The following is a 13,760-nucleotide window of genomic DNA, read 5'->3' as shown; positions in this document are numbered from 1 at the left end:
CTTAACCGAACAAAATGCCGTTAAATTTCTCAGTTGCAATATTTTTAAAAGGCGCTAGATCTGAATAAAAACCAGTTCTTGTGTCACAATACAAACTGGCATACCTCTGTGCCGCCGTTTGGTCAGGACATCATATGTCCATTGCAGCATGGTCATTTGGGCATTACGACATCCAATTCAAATGTATGAAGAGCTTGCATGGACATGACTTAAAACTTGGAGGGGACAAAAAAGACAGAAGAAAAAGGGGAAAAACTAAAGAGGAAACCAGAAGCAAATCTGATGCAGATTTGTATGTCCTGATGTTGTGAGGGCCATACAATTAAAGTCATTGAGGTCCACTGTTGTTTTGGACCCTAGTGTTCTTCAGTGGGTTTTTTCTTTTGTGTTTCACAGAATAAAGACCTTCATACAGGTTTGGAAAGATACGAGGGTGATCAAATGAAGACTCTCTCTCTCACACAGATCTGGTTTTGATAGTCTTGAAAAATATTCCAGCAGTGTTTTACTTAAAGTATTTTATTGAATTACATTCAATGACAGGATTGGATATTTCTCCTCAAGGGTATTAAACCATCATCTGTGAAGAATTAAAGCAGTGCTAAACAATTTTACTCTGTTCACACAGGACCTGCAGCCAGTGGGCATTGGGTCTGGTGTATTAATCTGTAAAAACTGTAATCCTGAATGATTAAGAGAGACGTCTCTCTCTGACTCATCAACTCTATTCATAATGGCCTTGTTCTCTGTCACTTTATCTTGCAAAGACACAAGAATACAAAACTAGAAAATAGAACAAAAAAAACATCTAAAATGTCACGCATTTTGAATTAGTAAGACAAGACAAATGAGAAGGGGAAAAAAAACACATTATGGAACTGACAATGGTAAACTATTAGAAAGGGGAAAAACACAAAATAAAACAACTTGATAAGCTAGCTATGTGATGTGGCCTAGAAGGTCGACTGGTAAAACCAGAAACCATGCCGATGGGGAATCCTTGATAACAGTAAAAGAAAGTGCTTTTCAAATTGGTCTGAATACATAAGATGTATAAACAGTATTGTGAAATCCAGTGATTATTAGAATATCTGATTTGTTATATTTAGGTATACACATTTCAGAAGGTGGCAAAGTCCAGACATATCAGTTATTTTAACATCTAAAGTCTTAGACATGAACATGCCAGGAAAGACAAAGGAAAACAGTGCTAAACACCAAACTTGCTTTCACTACAAAAGTCCATATCCAAAGACGGATAGTTCATTGACAGAAGGACCTTCAGGAGAAATTGTACATGGAGTACCTGATTACAAACTCCAATGTAATCGCTCCTCACTTAAATCATCTTACTATACAAAACAAGATGCAAATACCTTTAAAACCACAAGAGACAGAAACATTGATTAATGGTCTGCAGAAGCAATCAAGAAATGCCCCATGGGGCATTTAGTGACGAGGCCCACAATACAATTTTTGGAAAATGTCATTTCAAACCTGTATGAGCTTCTTTCGTGGGACACAAAAGAAAAAGTCTGAGGAATATTCTTGCTGCTCTTTTTAAAATATAATACAAATGAACAATAACTGGAAATGCCCAAGACCAAAAAAAGACCAATAAATAGATACAAATAATTTGAATCTTTCCTTGTTTACACAAAATTTTGACATCAATCCCATATCTTGATGCGTTTACGTCCAGTCAGTAATATAATCTTTTCAATGTATTAATTTCATGGAGTTCACAAAATCTGGAACGATTAATTTACCATTCAGCTTCTCAAGTTCAACTGACTCAATGATTTGATTGACACCGCTAACAGCCCACTAGAGAGAAGATTTATCAGAACCTTGTATGGGGAGAAGTAGGGGTGTGCGATATGACGATTTTTGATGCGTGGACGATAAAAATGTCTCCACGATCTGCTTTTGAAGAAATATCGTAGTATCGTGCTGCAGCACACATTATATCAAATACAGTTCTGGCGCCGCCGTCTCTATATACTGTACAACACGACATACAGCAGTAGAGTTACTCAGACAGGACACTGCACTTATTCACGATCGCAAAAGTACATTATTTGCACACAAGCCTTGCTGGTTAAATGTTTAGTTCACGCGGTGGTCTGAGCACAAACACCTGAAGCACGCACACCAAAAAGCCTGTCTAACAGCGCCTGATTACTCAACTAATTTATCTTTTGCGCTAATACTGTCAAAACACACAAGGTTTACATACAGACTCAGTTGGTTTTCTCTAAAATAAAAGTAAATAGTTAAGAGAGAAACGGATGCGTGCCTGTATATTAGATGCATGCAGGTCTTAAAAGGACAGGACACTAAACATGCTGTCGACTGTCATTAAAGGGATAGCTCACCCTAAAATTGTATTTGTCATTATTTACATGTTGTTCCAAACCTATATTAATTTCTTGTGCTTAACCCAAAAGAAGATATTTTGAAGAGTGAGGGTAACCAAACAGTTGCTGGTCCACATTTAATTTGATAGTAGGAAAGAAAATCCCTATGGAAGTCACTGTGGACCAGCAACTGTTTGGTTTTCCACCTTCTTCAAAATAGCATTTATTATGTTCAGCAGAAGAAAAACTCATTCAGGTTTAAAACAACTTTTGAGTAAATGATGGTATATAAATAAAACATATGGACAGAATTGACAGACAGATGACAGAATATTTATTTTTGGGGGAACTATTCATTTAACGTTAACAAAACAACAAAATGCACTCACTATTCTTGACTGAAAAACTAATACAGTTGCTTTAGGAATCAGTCTATGTAGTGTTTTATTTTTATATTTGTTCATTCAATTTCATTGAATGCTCTGCTAAATACACCTATTGTACCTGAAAATAAAGCACTGTTTGTTTTATTTGTATATTATGTGTTTTTGTAATGTGTATCTTTGTTCTTATTTTTTAATAAGAAAGATAAAATGACTAAGATTTTTTTATCTTCGCCCACTTTGGCCTAAATATCTGCCATGTCTTTTTTTTTTTTTGAAAGGCTGTGTCTTTCTAGTTTGGCTGTAATGCTCAGACAACTTGTAAAACCAAAATAGTAAAACTAACATGACAAAGAATCGCGATAAAATCGTGATATTTCTAAAAAGAATCGTGATATGATATTTTTTCCATATCGCCCACCCCTAGGGAGAAGGAAATATTGCATAATTTTTCTATCATATGGCTTCAAAAGACTTGCAAAATAATGCATGAGTTGTATGGACCACTAACGCATCCTACATCCCTTTGTAAAACTACGATATTCTAAATTTCTTCTTTTGCGGTCCACAGAATTTTGGAAAGACAAAGGTGGGTAAAAAAAAAACAATTCTTGAGGACTCGACAGCAGAATGCTGCATGACAGGTACAAATGTCTGATGTTCGACCAGTTCAATGACTCCCTTTCTTTCAAACCGGTTCTAGCTAACAGGATTACAACACAGAAACAATGAATGCTACCAGATGGTGCAAGTACGTGAAAGCTAATAGCTAGCCCATAGTACCAGAAGGACACTAGCAAGAATGAGAAATGTGATTGCTCTTGTGTGTTCATAATGGATTTCGAAGCTGGTCTTCATGGAAACTTGGTTATTTAGTGGGGTTTCGTTCCAGGAGGGACATGGATCCATGCTACACCGTATACGGACTGCTTGTGGCAACCCGGGTTAATCATTAGCAGTGATTGAGCTTTCTTAATCTGTCTGAGGTAGGAAAAAAAAAAAAAAAAAAAAAACATACAGAATAGCAACAAAATCTCCACATAACTGAATCAAACACAACAAAACATCCTCCTTTCAGTGTCTTCTAAAGAAATCAACCACCTTACGTTTACCTCCTATGAACCAAACTAGCACAAGTTAATCATTGTGTATTACAGACTGCACTCAAGTGACCTCTCGGCTCATCAAGACCCTGGTTTTAATGGCTGATTAAGCAGCAAGACAAATCTACTACCTATTAACAAAAAGGCCTTGCATGCAGTTACAACATGCAGTCATGTGGTACTCAATCCCACAAAGAAATCTGTTGCATTACCAGCAAAGGACTAAAAACCCATGAAAAGAGGTGCCTATGGATGTGTGGAAAGCAAACGGTGACGTTCAAAAATAAAAAGAAATAAGCTACATAGTCCTGTGTCAACACGCTTCACTATGCTCGTCGCATAATCTGCAAGTAAGCCTATTTGTCCTTGCGCAATAGTCATGTGACTGACTCCGCTGAATGTAGGTTATCCCCTCATGGAGTGGCCTTAGTCTGTTTGATTAAATAAAAAATAAAAAAAAATTCTGACTCACTGGGCCGTCGAGACACTATCCAACTACAATGATGTAGCAAAAGAGACTGATTGAAGAATTGCTGCGAAGGAGTTGATTTTTAAAAGTACACCAAGTAAAGCAAAATTAGTCAAAAGTGGAATTTCTCTCAGCTATAAAACTTTATATGCCAATGCTATCATCAATTATCAGATATGCCTTGTAAAGAGGATTACTTTCCTTGCATCTGAAACATTTGCTGGGTTTGAGAAACAAGGCATTTGGAAAATACAAAAAAATAAAAAATACTGGAAAGATGGTACAAAATAACAAATGTAAAACAAACAACAAAAGGATGTAGAAATTAAACAATGCCTTATCTTTGCCCTCCACTTGTCCAGTGCGTTCTTACCCAGAGGTTGGGATGGGTGAAAACGGGCCCAATCACTGACTGAGAAAGCGTGCGCATGGGTTTAAGGAAGTGACTCACTGCCTCAAGAAAAATCCTTTGACATTTTAGTGTATTAAAAAAGGCTCAGCCCTTGGGAAGGGAATGACTGGCTTGGTGTGTGTTAGAGAGTGCGGGCGCTTGTCCTTGTCTAACAAGGATTTAGTGATATTAAAGAGATGAACGCATACCTTAATTACCAAGAAATTCCTTTGTAACAAAAGAAACTGACATGATCTCAAACTTAAGAGAAGAAATCTACAAATGAACAGTGATGAACTACAGCCACTCACTGATTGTTCAATATCTTTTGAACATCACAGATAATTACTGTGTGAGAATGCAATTTCATGAAAACAGCTTGACCCAGGCTGCATCAGCACTTATCCTACATCAGAATCACGTACCATCACACGCATTACTCGGAGGAATGATCAAGGTCGGTACTCACAGAGGAATGTGGCGTTGCTCGATGTCAACCCGAGCCAGTTCATCCTCCTCCACATCAGTTTCTCCTCCTGAGCTGCTTTCTGTGGCGTCAGAATCGAACGCGCATTCGGCGGATCGCAGGTTGGTGGTGCAGCTCAGGGACAGTCGCTCTAACTCAGCTGGCATGGATCCACTCTTCAGGAAACGTCTTAGTCCGTCCCTCTCCTGAGAGGTGAGCAAGTCGTCGCCGTAACGGCCCCTCGGCCGCCTGGCATCCAGAGTACCCAGAGTGCTCTGTAGTAGTCCGCCCAACTGTTGTTGCACGTGCCGCTCCACTTGCTTGGCCTGTACCACCTGCAGCCGTTTGCATAATCGCCGTAGCCGTGCCTCGATCTCCCCTTGTCTGCTCTGGCTGTGCTGAGTACGGTCGCTTAGCTCCACCCCAAGACCACATAAAGGGTCTTGGTGGGCAGCGAGCGAGAGCGCCAGCGTATCTTCATTGCCTAGCAGCGGACAGTCCAAAGTTTTGTCTTCTGTGAAAGGTGTGACGGAGGTGGGAGATGTTGCAGGAGGTTCTCCGTTACTGGGACAGTTCTGGGACTCAGCTGTTGGCGGCTGGTGCTGCTCTGCACCTTCTCGAAGAGGACCGTTGCTTGTCAGTCCTCTGGTAGAATTGACAACTTCAGTCTGATTTGACAAATCCGGCTCGAAGGCATGTTGGCCACCATTTAAGGTCACCGCATTGTCTCGGTCAGTCGGTTTAGTTACTTTCTTTGCTATGCCGTTGACGGTGGGCGGCCCACACGGTCCACCTCCTCCACTGGCACTCATGATGCTCTTTGGCTGCTCCTCACAGAGCTCTAAAGCCTGGTGCTTGCGTGGTATGAGGCTCGGCAGGATGCCGTGCGTCTGCAGTAGAACACCTTGCAGCTTCAGGGATTCTTTTGCCGAGGACAAATCTGAACAGTGATATGAGGTAACGAGGGGCTTGCAGGGTCCGGCCCCTCGAGAGGGGCGCTCCTCCGAGGCCTTGTGCTTGACGGCGCCGTTACTGGACACGAGGATGTGGTTGCCGGTGCCGCTTCCCTCCACGCCACTCGGGGAGAGGGTGGAGGAGGATGGAGCCAGTTTGAAGCGTATGCGGTGAGCTTCGGCCGGAGCGTCGGTCAGAGCGGGCGCCATTGCAGCCATGCAGCGCTGGGAGGGGGCGGGCGAGGGGGCCTCTCCCGGTGCCGAGGCCAGCTCCACACCACCCACCTACCGCTGTGCCAGGGGGCAGCCTGAAGAAACACAAGACACAAAGAAACATAACCAAGTCAAATTTAGTGGTTCATCATGGATTGACTGAACATGAAACAACAAACAAACCACACTTCAAGTATAAAAGGAAAACATCCAATGCACATTAGGCTAATAAACACTACTCCCCTTTGAGTTTCTGTAACATATAAGTGGCTACACCGAATGGTTAATTGTATTTTCAATGTACTAATGAAATTAAACAGCAAGTGCAAGACTCCACTAAATTAAGCTGGTGGCTGACAGATGGGAAGCAAATATACATCTCACATTCATGATTCAGGGAAACTGCTGTTAAATTAGGGCTGCAACAGCTAATCGATAAAATCGATTATCGAAAATGCTAGAATTTCTAATGCTATAATATAATTAATGATTATCTAGGAAAGGCAGGCAGAAAAAAAACAGTCAAGCACTTTGTAGTTTTTGATTCAGATACCCAATTACAGTCCAAAAGTACATACTGTCAGAAAGAATGCAAGCTGTTGTGAAAGACATAGGAGGCCATTTTTGTTATTATGTGAATAAATACTATTTAGTTGTGTCAGTATGTTATTTGCCCAATGCAATTTTTATATATATAAAAACAAATCTGATTAATAATCCGAAAATATAATCGTCCAACTAATCCATTATCAAAATAATCGTTAGTTGCTGCCTTAGTGTTGGAGTCAAATAGGTGTAGTTTCTTTAGCTACACAGCCATATATTCCCAAATCAAGTGGTTCTGAACCAAATTGGTTTTAATAAAGTCAAAATTTTATAAAGAGAGTAAGTAGCATAAAACAAGTAATTTACACTACTGATCTATATTCATTAATATTTTAGTAACATGAAATATTTAACACTACATTTCAACAGGTGTTTGTGTTGCACATCATAAAGATGTTAGCACCTGTTCATTTTAATTGTAGGAGAAAACTTGTTAATTGAGGTTTTTTTTTTTCCAGGTTTAAAATCTTCATGTTAACCCTGGCCTAGTGTTTCTGAACTTGTTTGTGCTTCAGGACATGAATTTTAGACTACAGTACAAATATATATATATATATATATATATATATATATATATATATATATATATATATATATATATATATATATATATATATATATATATATATATATATATATATATATATATATATATATATATATATATTTTTTTTTTATGAAATTACTACAATTATGATATTAAAAAAATAATGCAATTATGATATTAAATGAAAACTAAAAGGTGTTTAGATATAGATTTAAAAATACTTATGTTGTATTATTTATTTATAAATTATTTTATCAACAGCCTGAACAGTTAAAAGGAAAAGAAAAGTGCACCCATATTTAATATTCTCATGGGTTGTATTTTTTATGGTCACATAATCTGCCAATGCTGGATTCTCAGCTACTTTGTAGATTCTACCAAGCAATAGATGAATTTCGCAATACATTAAGAGTTTGACTAGGCTTTCATGCCAACTACAAAAGATGATTATCCCAACTAGTTCTGGGCGGTATGACCAAAAATGTATAATTTTTATTTTTAAATTTTTTTTTTTAAGTGAAGTACTGCCAAGTATGGTGACCCATACTCGGAATTGGTGCTCTGCATTTAACCCATCCAACGTGCACACACACAGCAGTGAACACACACACCGTGAACACACACCCGGAGCAGTGGGCAGCCATTTATGCTTTTTTATTTTTTATTTTTAATTTTATTTCTTGCTCAAGGGCACCTCAGTCGTGGTATTGAGAGTGGAGAGAGCGCTGGACATTCCCTCCACCCACCTACAATCCCTGCCGGCCGGAGACTCGAACCCGCAACCTTTGGATTACGAGTCCGACTATCTAACCATTAGGCCACGACTTCCCCGGTAATAATCACGGTATTTTTCAAAATTATACCGGTTTCACAGTACATAACGGCATTTTTTTTTTTTCATTCATGACCGAATGTTAACGACATTTTCTACTCATTGAGAGAGGAAATACTGCAGTAGATTGATTAAAAATGCCCTATTTTACTGTCATGAGTGAATATTGTAGAAAAATTCCACACTAAATAGTGACTAAACATGTCCCATTAATTCATGTTAACAAGGAGTCACTATCATTTATAAATCGCGACATCGCATCAACACTAAAGAGCGGCTATGCGGTGGTTTTGGCTATATTACTTTGTCTCATGTAGCGCACAAAAAGCACAAATAATTAATGTGCACCTTTTATTTGTATTTAGCCTTCATACAAACAAGAAATGTGAAATCACTGTCAAATAAACATCTCAGACTCACCTTATTAATATTAATATCTTTAACTAAATATAGGCTAACATACATTACCGGTCAAAAGTTTTTGAACCGTATGATTGTTTTTTAAAGAATTCTCTTCTGCTCACCAAGCCTCCATTTATTTGATTCAAAATACAGCAAAAACATGTAATACAATGTAATTTATTCCTGTGATTTCAAAGCTGAATTTTTAGCATCATTACTCCAGTCATTTGTGAAATCATTCTAATATTCGGATATACTGCTCAAAAAAACATAGTTCAAAACAGCCAAGTAGAATTTTTTCAGGTTTCTTTGAATAGAAAGTTTACAAAAAAACAGCATTTATCTGAAATACAAATCTTTTGTAACATTATAAATGTCTTTATCAATCACTTTTGATCAATTTAAAGCATCATTGCTAAAAGTATTTCTATAATTTATTTGCAATTTTTTGAATGGAATGGTGTATAAATGTAACAAAAGCTTTTTATTTCAGATAAATGCTGATCTTTGGGTCTTTCTATTCAAAGAATCCTGAAAAATAAGTACTCAACTGTTTTAAATATTGATCATCAGCAAATCAGCATATTAGAGTGATTTCTGAAGGAATGTCTGACACTGAAGACTGGAGTAATGATGCTGAAAATTCAGCTTTGATTACAGGAATAAATTACATTTTAAAATATATTCAAACAGAAAACAGTTAAATAGTAAAAAAAAAAAAACTTTGGATCAAATAAATGCAGGCTTGGTGAACAGATGAGAATTCGCAAAAAAAAAAACCTTACTGTTCAAAATCTTTTGACTGGTATTGTAGGCTGATTGTTCTTATAGATTGAAACAAATGTGCTTCAGCCAGGATAAAGAGTATGAATAGTGCTCTGAGTTGCTGCAGAAAAATCTATAAATAGAGCAACAGCAAAAGCATGTTGCTTGAGACGGCCTCATTCTCTGCCAGCAGGAGGTGCTGTGAGACCGGTAGAACTAGCGGAGCGGTTTTCCCGGTAATGGCTGTAATCAAAGCAGCTCGGCTCATGAACGCGACTTTATCAGATCAAATGAAAATGTCATCGAAATCTTTCTGAAGACAGTTGGTTCCCTTCAGAGATACATTCATATAAAACACCTGCACCGCATTTTGATTTTGAAACGTGTAGTGCTCATGTTTATTCAACAAAGTCAAACGCCACAAACAAATCAATGTATGAGAAACACTGGTAATATATATCGAAATATCGGAAATGTGTTTAAAAATATCACCATTATTGAAAAATATTATATCGCGATACATATTGATATTGAATTATTGTCCAACCCTACTCATATTTATAATTCCAAACAGTCAGTAAGCGACAGGTGCTTGTAAACGCTGTTTTGTACTCCTTTACTGACGAGTCTGCTGTGGTATGGCCAGCTGAATGTGCTGCTGCTCACTGCACAGAAAAGCCGTCAAGAGAGGCGACACTGTGCCGGGAGAGTCAGACCTCGCGCTCGTGGGGCAGTACTGGACAAATCTTCAAAATTAATGAAAGCTATGGTTTAGCTGCGCTAGGGATGTAACGATTACCGGTTTGATGATGATAATATTTTATCATCGTTTCATATTTTATTTATCATTAAAACCATATTCGATTACCGCGATTTGAACAACTCACAATAAATAAATACTGTCCAGCATGAAGCACAGTTTTAAGTAACAGTCTCATGTGTGCACAGCACGCAGTGTAGTTTCGTTTTAAGAGTGCTAAGGGAATTATACAAATGAATATATTATATGAATGTACCTCTGAAGGTTCTGAACGACTTCAGAAACGATTCGATGTCATTTTGTTTTCATCTTCACTCCAAGTAATACCTAAAGGAAGAGTTCTTAAAATCGCAATATTGTTTTGTCCGCGGAGTTCACGGGAAACAGCTATAATTCTGTTGTTCCATAAGCACCAGAGAGTGGATTTACAGAGACTTATATTTACATTCAGCCTGTGTGCAGTGTCTGTCTGGCCAAAAACGGACCGAATTTGCATGCCCTGCTGTAAATTGACCGGTTGATGAAACACAAGCTTATGTGAATTCTACACACTTAAACAATTCAGATAAGTCAATTATCATTTTGACTTAACCTTTATTTAAAGTCTAAAATGTGAGGTTTGCCTTTTTATAAAACTTTTTCAAAGCTTAAAATGTGCTTTTTCAAATAAACACCGGAATTCGGTATGAACGGGTATACCTCCCAGCACTAATCCCAACTATGAATGATTACAGGATTTGTTGCATTTCATTATTTGCATCCAAACAGATGTACAATCCAATTATGGCACATGACCCACCAGTTGAGAACCACTGCACAACGGCTGACAGGATCAATGACCAAAAGACAAACAGAGCCACAGACAAGGACAGAGAAAGTTTCATAAGGAGGCCAAGCTGTTCGATTTGAGCGTATTTCTACATGGAGCAACTGCAAAACCCACGCCTACCGATTTACTGTTCTGTGACGTCAGGTAATGTTTATTCTTAAAACAATGACAACAGACCATGACGTTTGAAGTGACTATGAATGCAGGTATTAGTTGACAGCACCAATAACTAAATCCGGAACATAAACCAATTCATTCTGCGCTGTCAAAACCCTTTAGGTGTAACCCATTCTTATTAAATCTAACAAGCTGATGCACTGTGCCTTAACGGATTTGGTGAATGTTTTGAGAGTAGAGATATAAAATAAACTCACAAAGAGACTTCGGTTCTTAAGACACAAAAATGGAGTGGGGTGACTCACACTAAAGCGACAGGGCTCAAAGCTGAAATGTCACCTTGTCCTGTGAGATGGCCATTACAATAAATTATATGCGAGACAGAAAAGGTGGTTAAACTGCCTCATCTCAAAATGAAAACAGCAACTTTGAAAAAAAAAACATTTCATCCAAAAATCATAGTTCAGTAAATGACAAAACACCAGTCACTATTTTCCATGCAGTTACAAATAACTACGTTTTTACACTTTAAAAAGGATTCATGAGAATAAAGAGAAATTTAAATGAAACATTCAAACGAGATTGGTGAAATAGAGCACTGATGATAAATAATACCAGAAAGATTATTTTTGGATGAACGAATCCTTTAAGGCAAACTGGGTGGACAAAATTTTGAACATGTTATGTCAAGAATTGTGTGGGTGAATGGGAGTGCCTGCTAAATTAACATGTCATTTTCCATTTTTAGGTGTTTTTTTTTACTTTAATACAGGCTAGTTCCAATGTTTGGCTGACGTGTAAAGTAGAGAAATACATAATGGATGTTTACTTGGCATGTGTGTGTATAAAAACAGCTATTGTAGAAGGATCATAATTCTGTGGTGGGGAAAAGAAAATCAGCTTTTATAATAATGAAGATAACAGGAGAAATTGAGTCCTATTGTTTCCACTACACTTAATTTTGCCTTTCCATTTCCTCACACAGCCTCACTAAATAGTGGGAAAACCGGATGATGAAAACTTCATGTTTATGTCCAGTGTGTGGACAGAGATGGATTAGAGACAGATTTAGGTTTGGAATTGAGAAATTGAAAAGGCAATATCTAGCTTTATTCATTTAGCTTCAATAATGAGACATCCTACTAAAGTTCCTACTAATACTACTACCATCACTCACAGCACGTCTGGTGTGTATACTTAAAACATATAGGAAAAATTAAAAGAATAAAATTTTTGCAATGACAGCAGGCATATAAAAATATAACGCTTTTAATGCATATAATGCTTTTCTAGCAGAGATATGAGCGACTAAGATATTCACTTCTCTAAGTTTTCCTCACTTTACGACATTCTTGCTCAACTACAAATCACAAAATGACTTCCTGTTGTGTGGAATTAAACCGAAGTCTGGTATTGAATACCATGCGTCTGACATGTCAATCAGAGTGGTTGTACCTTTACTAGTACAAGATAACCGATCTTCAGGCTATTCTTGGAACAACAAAAAAAATATTTTATAAATAAACTGTCAACCACACATCAGATTGTGTCAGAAAAGCATGAGACGGTCTTTGTGAACTGTGCGCGCATCCAAACCTCCCTGGGTGGGGTGAATCCTTGTCAAAGCCTTTTATCCATTATCTCTATTAAGGAACTACTAGTCAGAACAACTCTGACCTTATTTACATTTTTCTTCAGAGCAGTGTTCCATGAAAACACTGGAACCACACCTATAAGAGCAGTAAAAAAAAAAAAAGTGGATGAATTTTTTTTTTTTTAATAAATGGCATATGCCGACAAGTATCTTTAACCAATTTGGTGGATACAATACAGATAATCAAATAAGATGTACACAAACTTGCTGTATTAACAAGGCCGATTTAGGCCTGACAAGGTCATCGATTCTGGAACTGACACTAAACAGAATAACTTCTGTTAACCAGACAATCAGCATGTTTACATGCACAACAATAGGCTAATAAACCATCAAAAATCAGCTTATTCTAAAACCCCCATTATACAAACTGCTTCGATATGAGATTTAAAAGACTTGGGTTGATCTCCAGTTTAGCGAAAGAGTAAATAAGTGCAAAACAAACATAATGAAAAATCCAACTGATCACTGGTATAAAAAAAAAAACAAATTAAATAAATATTTAGGTGCAGAGCAAAATCAGGGTAATAGGCAAAAATATGTGTAAACTGATCAGGTTTTGTATCAATTTATGACAAACAGTTTAAGGCCTTTGCACTACTTTAAATGTAGACGACTTGAGCATATTTAGTGTAAAATTATGCATGTAAACAAGCTCGCTGCGAGTAGTCTTAAAATGGACTAAAACCAGCAGACTAAACGGACTTAGATTTCTCTTGCTATCGCTAATTAAGTCTATGATGTCTTGGAACACTTAATACAGATGACTGAAACACACAAAATGTAAACAAAGCTCAATACAATGCGTCGAAGAATAAAAAAAACAGTGTACATAAAATGGTTTTCCTAACTTTAGACTCTTTCATTAAAACTCTTGTCCTTTTGGGGCTGTTTAAACCTGGTCACTTCA

General features: G+C 37.4%; 1 protein-coding gene across 2 annotated transcripts in view; it reads right to left on the bottom strand.

Moving 5' to 3' along the window:
* kansl1b (KAT8 regulatory NSL complex subunit 1b) overlaps window positions 1-13,760 on the bottom strand; it is a 65,238-nt gene that overhangs the window by 43,748 nt on the left and 7,730 nt on the right. For both annotated transcript variants that reach the window (XM_079379746.1, XM_079379745.1), the window contains one exon: window positions 5,176-6,433. In XM_079379746.1, coding sequence (XP_079235872.1) covers window positions 5,176-6,344 — 1,169 coding nt within the window. In that variant the 5' untranslated portion in view covers window positions 6,345-6,433. The remainder of the gene's footprint in view (window positions 1-5,175; window positions 6,434-13,760) is intronic.

The sequence above is a fragment of the Barbus barbus genome (assembly GCF_936440315.1).
Source record: "Barbus barbus genome assembly, chromosome: 3".
Classification (NCBI taxonomy): domain Eukaryota; kingdom Metazoa; phylum Chordata; class Actinopteri; order Cypriniformes; family Cyprinidae; genus Barbus; species Barbus barbus.
This window is presented reverse-complemented; position numbering and strand designations above follow the sequence as displayed.